Consider the following 12,356-nt stretch of genomic DNA (forward strand, 5'->3'; position numbering starts at 1 on the left):
ACTAATTCTTGTGTTATTCATCCCTTTGAAATATGTTTGATTCATATGTTGCACTTTGTTTGGGAGTGAAGTGATTAATTAAGTTAACCTCATCATAGTTTGTATCAGACAGCATGTCGAGTATATCATGCGAATGTCCTCCCCCATATCACAAAAGTATTGCTCTCTTTCATGTAGTACTGGTGATATCAAAACCTGTCATAGTATGCTGTAACCATTTTACCTATTTCCTCCTCCCAGGGACTGAAGTAGGGTCATTGTTATATGTCAAATGGGGATATATGAGTCAACCCCAAGGCCATATTGCTAGTAGAACTGTGGTAAATGGATATAGATGTATGGGATATCACTGGATCTATCGTTGTTGACTCAATTCAGATGTGCATGGACTTAAGGCTAAGTGAAGCCTGCATACTGTACAGGAGTTAATTAATCATATTCATACTTCCTAGACTCATTCTTAATTCCCCAAATATCATCCACAAACATCTCATTAATATTCTTGAACTATTGCTGTTGTCAAAGTGCTGTGTTTGTCTTTAAAAACACAGATTATTTGTTTGGAGGAATAGTCCTTAATAGTTACAAATGGTACAATCACTCCAGGATCTTTATTCCAATAGAAAACTCCTAATTTCTGCTGTAGTATTTGGATGAATATACTACAGTATAATGCAGTGCAACAGCATAGTATATTGCTCATACAAGACAACTTGTATGAGCAATATACCATGCTATTGCACTATCACAAAAATTTCTCTTTGAAACAAGATTACAATCATACCTAATGTGATTGATGATGAGGTTAGTTGGAGGAATGAAAAAGTCATCCACTCGATCAAACTGTTTGCCAACTGGTTGTGTGTGGATAGTGTGATGGACTCCGTTTCCACTTGCCTGGGTGATGACCTGCAAAAATAAGAATCAGAATAATCAGCAGAGCCATGCAGCCAATGTCTCCAATCTTCAATTTCTAATCTTCAGGTAATTTTTTCTTGACTTATTTATTTTAAAATATATTTTCAACTTTCTTCTGTGTTATGATTCCACAGATACTGGCACAATTTAACTATCTCAGCCAAGCGGCCATTCATCACTTTTAAGCCTGCACAGTGAGTGGAGTATTTGGTTGTTAAGGTCATCACAGCTGAGGGCAATACTGTGCTCATTAGATGTCCTCACATATGGGTGTAGATTTTTAATGGAATGCAAATCAGATGGGTTCTATAAAAGGGGTGTGATCCGCCACACCAGATTCCAGATTACCGCCCAGGTCATGAAGACAAGGATCTACGCCATGAACTTACAAGCAGGACTCACTGGACAGTGATCAGGAACAAGAATCTTCGATGATTTTTTTTCCGTTCCTAGCCCAAGACACTTAGATCATTTGTAGCATCACCCACTAGCACAATGGTTTAGACCAGTTAATTCAGTACAGACCTAGGATTGAACCTGGTAGCTCCTAGATTTGTATGGCCTATACTCACTGAATTGCGTATTGTGGAGCTATAACTACACATATAGCATCATTCAGTGCAAGCAGAGTTACTCAGGGTCAAAGGTTTCCATGTATATTTCCATCAAATCACTGGACACTTAGGCAGTACCCAAACGGTCAGTTTTGCACTGTTTATGAGCCCATTAGCATTAGGTAGTAAATGGCCACCACAAGCACACTTCTTTCCACTTGGCAACTTCAAGGCCTCAAGCTCCTAGCAGTTTTAAGTAAACTGGACAGGTTAGTAGTAACTGCCACCAGCTTGGTATTTCCTAAACACCACTGCAGAGATTTAAAATTCTATTTTTTAAAAAAAATTCTCCATCCCACAGAAATAGCTGGAGCCTTATCCTCAGAGAGGCAAGATTTTATTATTTTAAAAAATACACTGAAGCCAAATTTATCAGTCTGGGTGGAATATATACTTGAAATTTCACCAAGGGTAGGAAGAGTGATTTTAAGCATAAAAAGTAACGTCAGTGAATTTAAATACTTAATTCAATTGTTTTGATTCCTGTAGTCAGGAAAGCCTTTTGCTGCTGAATGGGAAATAAGTCCTTTGCTTTCTAATGTTACTTGGCCTATGCCACTGAACAACTGCACCATTAGGCCCTAGTACACAGCTTAATGACCTAGAAAGGTTACAGCTGGTTCCCAGAGGGATGCAAAAAGGATAATTTTTCGACTTTGCTGTCAGCCTGAAGCCTTACCCACCATTCACGCATAGTGGAAATTTCGGGACAGAAAATTATATGCTGCACATGCCTTAGTTACCCATTTGCATTACTGATGGACAAGGCTCCCTCTGGTAGCACAAATTCAGAAAATTACCTCGAATGTGCTCATCCATAGCAGCTCTCTGAGTGAGATAGAGGGAGATTGCCCTTATTATCAACCACCTAGCTCTACATTGGCTGAGCAGTTCTGTTTTATTTATTCAGCTGAGGATAGAAATTTCCACTGTTGACGTTAATATACGAATGCTTGACGCACTTCTTTTTTATTCGTTTCTGGGATGTGGGCGTCGCTGGCAAGGCCAGCATTTATTGCCCATCCCTAATTGCCCTCGAGAAGGTGGTGGTGAGCCGCCTTCTTGAACCGCTGCAGTCCGTGTGGTGACGGTTCTCCCACTGTGCTGTTAGGAAGGGAGTTCCAGGATTTTGACCCAGCGACAATGAAGGAACGGCGATATATTTCCAAGTCGGGATGGTGTGTGACTTGGAGGGGAACGTGCAGGTGGTGTTGTTCCCATGTGCCTGCTGCTCTTGTCCTTCTAGTTGGTAGAGGTCGCGGGTTTGGGAGGTGCTGTCGAAGAAGCCTTGGCGAGTTGCTGCAGTGCATCCTGTGGATGGTACACAGTGCAGCCACAGTGCGCCGGTGGTGAAGGGAGTGAATGTTTAGGGTGGTGGATGGGGTGCCAATCAAGCGGGCTGCTTTATCTTGGATGGTGTTGAGCTTCTTGAGTGTTGTTGGAGCTGCACTCATCCAAGCAAGTGGAGAGTATTCCATCACACTCCTGACTTGTGCCTTGTAGATGGTGGAAAGGCTTTGGGGAGTCAGGAGGTGAGTCACTCGCTGCAGAATACCCAGCCTCTGACCTGCTCTCGTAGCCACAGTATTTATATGACTGGTCCAGTTAAGTTTCTGGTCAATGGTGACCCCCAGGATGTTGATGGTGGGGGATTCGGCAATGGTAATGCCATTGAATGTCAAGGGGAGGTGGTTAGACTCTCTCTTGTTGGAGATGGTCATTGCCGGGCACTTATCTGGCGCGAATGTTACTTGCTACTTATCAGCCCAAGCCTGGATGTTGTCCAGGTCTTGCTGCATGCGGGCTCGGACTGCTTCATTATTTGAGGGGTTGCGAATGGAACTGAACACTGTGCAGTCATCAGCAAACATCCCCATTTCTGACCTTATGATGGAGGTAAGGCCGATGACATTCCTGTGTGTGCTATTTTTAAGCAGGAGTTAATCCTCATGAAATAAATCAGAATTTCTACCCTTTCATCTCCATGTTGAGCACCACTTGGAGGAAGCACTGAGGGTAGCAAGGGCACAAAATGTACTCTGGGTGGGGGACTTCAATGTCCATCACCAAGAGTGGCTCGGTAGCACCATTACTGACCGAGCTGGCCGAGTCCTGAAGGACATAGCTGCCAGACTGGGCCTGCGACAGGTGGTGAGCGAACCAACACGTGGGAAAAACTTACTTGACCTCATCCTCACCAATCTACCTGTCGCAAATGCTTCTGTCCATGACAGTATTGGTAGGAGTGACCACTGCACAGTCCTCGTGGAGATGAAGTCCCGTCTTCGCACTGAGGACACCATCCAACGTGTTGTGTGGCACTACCACCGTGCTAAATGGGATAGATTCAGAACAGATCTAGCAGCTCAAAACTGGGCATCCATGAGGCACTGTGGGCCATCAGCAGCAGCAGAATTGTATTCCAGCACAATCTGTAACCTCATGGCCCGGCATATTCCTCACTCTACCATTACCAACAAGCCAGGGGATCAACCCTGGTTCAATGAGGAGTGTAGAAGAGCATGCCAGGAGCAGCACCCGGCGTACCTAAAAATGAGGTGCCAACCTGGTGAAGCTACAACTCAGGACTACATGCATGCTAAACAGCGGAAACAACATGCTATAGACAGAGCTAAGCGATTCCACAACCATCAGATCAAAGCTCTGCAGTCCTGCCACATCCAGTCGTGAATGGTGGTGGACAATTAAACAACTAACAGGAGGAAGAGGCTCTGTAAACATCCCCATCCTCAACGATGGTGGAGTCCAGCACGTGAGTGCAAAAGACAAGGCTGAAGAGTTTGCAACCATCTTCAGCCAGAAGTGCCGAGTGGGTGATCCATCTCGGCCTCCTCCCGATATCCCCACCATCACAGCCGATTCGATTCACTCCACGTGATATCAAGAAACGGCTGAGTGCACTGGATACAGCAAAGGCTATGGGCCCGACAACATCCCAGCTGTTGTGCTGAAGACTTGTGCTCCAGAACTAGCTGCCCCTCTAGCCAAGCTGTTCCAGTACAGCTACAAAACTGGCATCTACCCGACAATGTGGAAAATTGCCCAGGTATGTCCTGTCCACAAAAAGCAGGACAAATCCAATCCGGCCAATTACCGCCCTATCAGTCTACTCTCAATCATCAGCAAAGTGATGGAAGGTGTCGTCGACAGTGCTATCAAGCGGCACTTACTCACCAATAACCTGCTCACCGATGCTCAGTTTGGGTTCCACCAGGACCACTCGGCTCCAGACCTCATTACAGCCTTGGTCCAAACATGGACAAAAGAGCTGAATTCCAGAGGTGAGGTGAGAGTGACTGCACTTGACATCAAGGCAGCATTTGACCGAGTGTGGCACCAAGGAGCCCTAGTAAAATTGAAGTCAATGGGAATCAGGGGGAAAACTCTCCAGTGGCTGGAGTCATACCTAGCACAAAGGAAGATGGTAGTGGTTGTTGGAGGCCAATCATCTCAGCCCCAGGACATTGCTGCAGGAGTTCCTCAGGGCAGTGTCCTAGGCCCAACCATCTTCAGCTGCTTCATCAATGACCTTCCCTCCATCATAAGGTCAGAAATGGGGATGTTCGCGGATGATTGCACAGTGTTCAGTTCCATTCGCAACCCCTCAGATAATGAAGCAGTCCGAGCCCGCATGCAGCAAGACCTGGACAACATCCAGGCTTGGGCTCTGAAGTGGCAAGTAACATTCGCGCCAGATAAGTGCCAGGCAATGACCATCTCCAACAAGAGAGAGTCTAACCACCTCCCCTTCACATTCAACGGTATTACCATCGCCGAATCCCCCACCATCAACATCCTGGGGGTCACCATTGACCAGAAACTTTACTGGACCAGCCATATAAATACTGTGGCTACGAGAGCAGGTCAGAGGCTGGGTATTCTGCAGCGAGTGACTCACCTCCTGACTCCCCAAAGCCTTTCCACCATCTACAAGGCACAAGTCAGGAGTGTGATGGAATACTCTCCACTTGCTTGGATGAGTGCAGCTCCAACAACACTCAAGAAGCTCGACATCATTCAAGATAAAGCAGCCCGCTTGATTGGCACCCCATCCACCACCCTAAACATTCACTCCCTTCACCACCGGCGCACTGTTGCTGCAGTGTGTACCATCCACAGGATGCACTGCAGCAACTCGCCAAGGCTTCTTCGACAGCACCTCCCAAACCCGCAACCTCTACCACCTAGAAGGACAAGAGCAGTAGACACATGGGAACAACACCACCTGCATGTTCCCCTCCAAGTCACACACCATCCCGACTTGGAAATATATCGTCGTTCCTTCATCGTCGCTGGGTCAAAATCCTGGAACTCCCTTCCTAACAGCACAGTGGGAGAACCATCACCACACGGACTGCAGCGGTTCAAGAAGGTGGCTCACCACCACCTTCTCAAGGGGAATTAGGGATGGGCAATAAATGCCGGCCTCGCCAGCGACGCCCACATCCCATGAACGAATAAAAAAAAAATAACTTCACTGATTAAGTTGAGAAATCAATGTGTTGAGATGGTCAAACCATTGTTGCATTTCACAACTCCATTTGAGCCTATGATTGATGCATTAGTTTGTTATTTTAAAATTTTGAATCTGCATTTATCTGACCAGCATGCCATTTCAAAACGGAATTGATTTCAATTCAGATCCGAAGTCATTCAGTTTGGTTTGAAAGAAAGTCCACAGATCAATCCTATAGGGTTGCCAACCCTTCAGGATTAGCCTGGAGTCTCCAGGAATTGAAGATTAATCTCCAGGGCACTCCAGGAGAAAAATCATAGTAGCATTAAAAAAAGTGTGTGTCTTTCTTACATTTTCTTTGAACACTTCTGTTTATTAGTTATAAAAATATTGGAGATGGGAAAAAAGGCTGTTTGACTGACAGACAAGAATCATCCGATTGGGTAATGAAGAGTCTGTTCGCTTCCCAATTGGCACGGGAAGGCGGTGCACCATGAGGATGGATATGTTGGGCAACCAATGGTGGGAGTGTGGGGGCGGGGCGGTTGAAGGCAGGAGGTCATGTGATGAAACCTCCAGGAATACTTCCAACCAGAGTTGGCAACCTTACAATCCTAACAACCATTCACTTAGGTGCATAGTTTATAAAATGTCCGACTGACAATCAAATAGTTGAAACAATAGAGGGGATTTTAATTCCATGGATAGAAAGCTGGCAGGACGTGTGGGTTGCCCTCCTAGGAGCTGCAGTGGGAGGCCTGGTCCATTTTAATGGCTGGGCCTCATTAATATTTCGAAGGCCAGCTGCCTGCCCAAGATAGTCGTCCAGAGGCAGCTCACCGGTTTTGGGCCTATGGAGATCGGGCAGCCCAAAAGCTACCAGGCTGGCAGTGTGGGAGGGGTTGGGAGAGTTTCATTGGTGGTGAGTGGGGGGGGGGGGGTGGCGTTTGGGGTGGCAGCGGCCCAAACTTTCTTTGTGGGGCCTGGAGTAGCTGGAGTTTTAACATATCTGACGGGATCTCTGCTGGCTGTCTGCCAGACTTTACTGAGTGGCTTGTCCATGGTGGATACTCTGCTGTATAGGTAGTCAAAATTAGCTCCCTGCTATCACCTAGCCCATGCTTTGGCCTACCAGTCTCTTTCAGCTACAGACCTGACCAATGGTTTGGTAGCAATTTTAGATTTTTGACACTTTATTTGGTGCATTTTCCAGTCTTTTGGAGTACAATTTATTTTGCTTTATGAAGTGTATACTACTTCATGATGTGAAAAAACATATTACACAATGAAAACACACAAAACAGACTCCCCTGACATCCAGTGTATTGTTGAGCTATACAGAACAAAAAGGCCAGGCAAGCTCATAGTCAAGCCACCAGCCATCAGAAGCCAGCCAGCCACTACCAGAATGCAGGAACCAGAAGCATCTACGCATATATAAGAGTTAGGGAAGAGATAGCAGAGGCACTATTACATATATATTAAAATTCATTAGAAAAGGGAATAGTGCCAAAGGACTGGTGGACAGCTAAAGTGATTCTTATATTCAAAAAGGGAGATAGAAAAAGTCCAGGGAACTATAGACCGATTAGCTTAACATCAGTGGTAGGAAAGATAATGGAATCTTTACTCAAAGATGTAATAGAAAAACATCAAGAAACCGAAAATAGTCAGCAAGGATTAAAAAAGGGAAGGTCATGCTTGACCATCCTTATTTAATTATTTGAAGAAGTAACAGAAAAGGTAGACAAGGGTAACATAGTCGATGTAATATATTTGGAATTTCAAAAGGCCTTCGATAAGGTAGACTCATGACTAAGGTCAGAGCATGTGGAGTCAGGGGACAAGTAGCAGAATGGATAGCAAGCTGGCTACAAAACAGAAAACAGAGACTAGGGGTTAAAGGTAGTTACTCAGACTGGCAAAAGGTGGGAAGTGGTGTTCCACAAGGATAAGTGCTGGGACCACTGTTGTTCACCATTTACATAAATGATATGGACTCAGGAACTGGAAGTACAATTTCAAAATTTGTGGACGACACCAAATAGTTAATACCGAGGAGGACTGTGACAAAATACAGGAAGACATTAATAAACTTGCAGAATGGGCATGCATTTGGCAAATGAATTTCAACATAGATAAGTGTGAGGTGATGAATTTTGGTAGGAAGGATAAGGGGGCCACATACTGCTTTGTTAACAAGAGTCTAAATTGGATGGAGGAGCAGAGTGATCTGGGGATACAGAAACACAAATCACTAAAAGTAGCGACACAGGTTAATAAGGCCATAAAAAAAAGCAAACCAACCACTGGGGTTCTTTTCTAGAGGGATAGAATTAAAAAGCAGACAAGTTGTTAAACTTGTATAGAACTTTGGTTATACCACACTTAGAGTACTGTGAACAGTTCTGGTCTCCTTATTATAAAAAGGATATAGAGGCACTGGAGAAGGTGCAAAAAAGATTTACTAGGATGATTTTTAAAATTCATTCATGGGATGTGGGTGTCGATAGCAAGGCCAGCATTTATTGCCCATCCCTAACTGCCCTTGAGAAGGTGGTGGTGATCTGCCTTCGTGAAGCGCTGCAGTCCGTTTGGTGACGGTTCTCCCACAGAGCTATTAGGTAGGGAGTTCCAGGATTTTGACCCAGTGACAATAAAGGAACGGCGATATATTTCCAAGTCAGGATGGTGTGTGACTTGGAGAGGAGCATGCAGGTGGTGGTGCTCCCATGCAACTGCTGCCCTTGTCTTTCTAGGTGGTAGAGGTTGTGGGTTTCGGAGGTGCTGTCGAAGAAGCCTTGGTGAGTTGCTGCAGTGTATCTTGCAGATGGCACACACTGCATGATACCAGAACTGAGAGGTAATACCTTTCAGGAAAGATTGAGCAGGCTGGGGCTCTTTTCTCTAGAAAAGCGAAGACTGAGGGGTGACCTGATGGAGGTCTTTAAGATTATGAAAGGGTTTGACAAGATAGACATAGAGAAGATGTTTTCACTTGCGGGGGAGACCAGAACTAGGGGCCATAAATATAAGATATTCACTAATAAATCCAATTGGGAATTCAGGAGAAACTTTTTTACCCAGAGAGTGGTTAGAATGTGGAACCTGCTACCACAGGGAATAGTTGAGGCAACTAGCATAGGTGCATTTAAGGGGAAGCAAGATAAACACATGAGGGAGAAAGGAATAGAATGATATGTGATAGGGTTAGATGAAGTAGGGAGGAGGCTCGTGTGGAGCATGAACATTACATTCTATGTAATTCTAGGTAACCAGCGGTTCAAGAAGGCGGCTCACCACCACCTTCTCACGTGCTGGACTCCCCATTCTCAATGATGGCGGAGTCCAGCACGTGAGTGCAAAAGACAAGGCTGAAGCGTTTGCAACCATCTTCAGCCAGAAGTGCCGAGTGGATAATCCATCTCAGCCTCCTCCCGATATCCCCACCATCACGGAAGCCAGTCTTCGGCCAATTCGATTCACTCCACGTGATATCAAGAAACGGCTGAGTGCACTGGATACAGCAAAGGCTATGGGCCCCGACAACATCCCAGCTGTAGTGCTGAAGACTTGTGCTTCAGAACTAGCTGCGCCTCTAGCCAAGCTGTTCCAGTACAGCTACAACACTGGCATCCACCCGACAATGTGGAAAATTGCCCAGGTATGTCCTGTCCACAAAAAGCAGGACAAATCCAATCCGGCCAATTACCGCCCCATCAGTCTACTCTCAATCATCAGCAAAGTGATGGAAGGTGTCGTCGACAGTGCTATCAAGCGGCACTTACTCACCAATAACCTGCTCACCGATGCTCAGTTTGGGTTCCGCCAGGACCACTCGGCTCCAGACCTCATTACAGCCTTGGTCCAAACATGGACAAAAGAGCTGAATTCCAGAGGTGAGGTGAGAGTGACTGCCCTTGACATCAAGGCAGCATTTGACCGAGTGTGGCACCAAGGAGCCCTAGTAAAATTGAAGTCAATGGGAATCAGGGGGAAAACTCTCCAGTGGCTGGAGTCATACCTAGCACAAAGGAAGATGGTAGTGGTTGTTGGAGGCCAATCATCTCAGCCCCAGGGCATTGCTGCAGGAGTTCCTCAGGGCAGTGTCCTAGGCCCAACCATCTTCAGCTGCTTCATCAATGACCTTCCCTCCATCATAAGGTCAGAAATGGGGATGTTCGCTGATGACTGCACAGTGTTCAGTTCCATTCGCAACCCCTCAGATAATGAAGCAGTCCGAGCCTGCATGCAGCAAGACCTGGACAACATCCAGGCTTGGGCTCATAAGTGGCAAGTAACATTCGCGCCAGATAAGTGCCAGGCAATGACCATCTCCAATAAGAGAGAGTCTAACCACCTCCCCTTGACATTCAACGGCATTACCATCGCCGAATCCCCCACCATCAACATCCTGGGGGTCACCATTGACCAGAAACTTAACTGGACCAGCCATATAAATACTGTGGCTACGAGAGCAGGTCAGAGGCTGGGTATTCTGCGGCGAGTGACTCACCTCCTGACTCCCCAAAGCCTTTCCACCATCTACAAGGCACAAGTCAGGAGTGTGATGGAATACTCTCCACTTGCCTGGATGAGTGCAGCTCCAACAACACTCAAGAAGCTCGACACCATCCAAGATAAAGCAGCCCGCTTGATTGGCACCCCATCCACCACCCTAAACATTCACTCCCTTCACCACCGGCGCACTGTGGCTGCAGTGTGCACCATCCACAGGATGCACTGCAGCAACTCGCCAAGGCTTCTTCGACAGCACCTCCCAAACCCGCGACCTCTACCACCTAGAAGGACAAGGGCAGCAGGCGCATGGGAACAACACCACCTGCACGTTCCCCTCCAAGTCACACACCATCCCGACTTGGAAATATATCGTCGTTCCTTCATCGTCGCTGGGTCAAAATCCTGGAACTCCCTTCCTAACAGCACAGTGGGAGAACCATCACCACACGGACTGCAGCGGTTCAAGAAGGTGGCTCACCACCACCTTCTCAAGGGGAATTAGGGATGGGCAATAAATGCCGGCCTCGCCAGCGACGCCCACATCCCATGAACGAATAAAAAAAAAATAACTTCACTGATTAAGTTGAGAAATCAATGTGTTGAGATGGTCAAACCATTGTTGCATTTCACAACTCCATTTGAGCCTATGATTGATGCATTAGTTTGTTATTTTAAAATTTTGAATCTGCATTTATCTGACCAGCATGCCATTTCAAAACGGAATTGATTTCAATTCAGATCCGAAGTCATTCAGTTTGGTTTGAAAGAAAGTCCACAGATCAATCCTATAGGGTTGCCAACCCTTCAGGATTAGCCTGGAGTCTCCAGGAATTGAAGATTAATCTCCAGGGCACTCCAGGAGAAAAATCATAGTAGCATTAAAAAAAGTGTGTGTCTTTCTTACATTTTCTTTGAACACTTCTGTTTATTAGTTATAAAAATATTGGAGATGGGAAAAAAGGCTGTTTGACTGACAGACAAGAATCATCCGATTGGGTAATGAAGAGTCTGTTCGCTTCCCAATTGGCACGGGAAGGCGGTGCACCATGAGGATGGATATGTTGGGCAACCAATGGTGGGAGTGTGGGGGCGGGGCGGTTGAAGGCAGGAGGTCATGTGATGAAACCTCCAGGAATACTTCCAACCAGAGTTGGCAACCTTACAATCCTAACAACCATTCACTTAGGTGCATAGTTTATAAAATGTCCGACTGACAATCAAATAGTTGAAACAATAGAGGGGATTTTAATTCCATGGATAGAAAGCTGGCAGGACGTGTGGGTTGCCCTCCTAGGAGCTGCAGTGGGAGGCCTGGTCCATTTTAATGGCTGGGCCTCATTAATATTTCGAAGGCCAGCTGCCTGCCCAAGATAGTCGTCCAGAGGCAGCTCACCGGTTTTGGGCCTATGGAGATCGGGCAGCCCAAAAGCTACCAGGCTGGCAGTGTGGGAGGGGTTGGGAGAGTTTCATTGGTGGTGAGTGGGGGGGGGGGTGGCGTTTGGGGTGGCAGCGGCCCAAACTTTCTTTGTGGGGCCTGGAGTAGCTGGAGTTTTAACATATCTGACGGGATCTCTGCTGGCTGTCTGCCAGACTTTACTGAGTGGCTTGTCCATGGTGGATACTCTGCTGTATAGGTAGTCAAAATTAGCTCCCTGCTATCACCTAGCCCATGCTTTGGCCTACCAGTCTCTTTCAGCTACAGACCTGACCAATGGTTTGGTAGCAATTTTAGATTTTTGACACTTTATTTGGTGCATTTTCCAGTCTTTTGGAGTACAATTTATTTTGCTTTATGAAGTGTATACTACTTCATGATGTGAAAAAAC

General features: G+C 46.2%; 1 protein-coding gene across 1 annotated transcript in view; it reads right to left on the reverse strand.

Annotated features, from left to right (window-relative positions):
• The window catches only part of LOC137332094 (follistatin-related protein 5-like), a 499,413-nt gene that overhangs the window by 8,671 nt on the left and 478,386 nt on the right, over nt 1-12,356 (reverse strand). The window contains exon 15 of the mRNA XM_067995811.1: nt 785-909. Within this exon, the coding sequence (XP_067851912.1) occupies nt 785-909 (125 nt within the window). The remainder of the gene's footprint in view (nt 1-784; nt 910-12,356) is intronic.

This window comes from Heptranchias perlo, chromosome 14 (assembly GCF_035084215.1).
Source record: "Heptranchias perlo isolate sHepPer1 chromosome 14, sHepPer1.hap1, whole genome shotgun sequence".
NCBI classification, from domain to species: Eukaryota; Metazoa; Chordata; class Chondrichthyes; order Hexanchiformes; family Hexanchidae; genus Heptranchias; species Heptranchias perlo.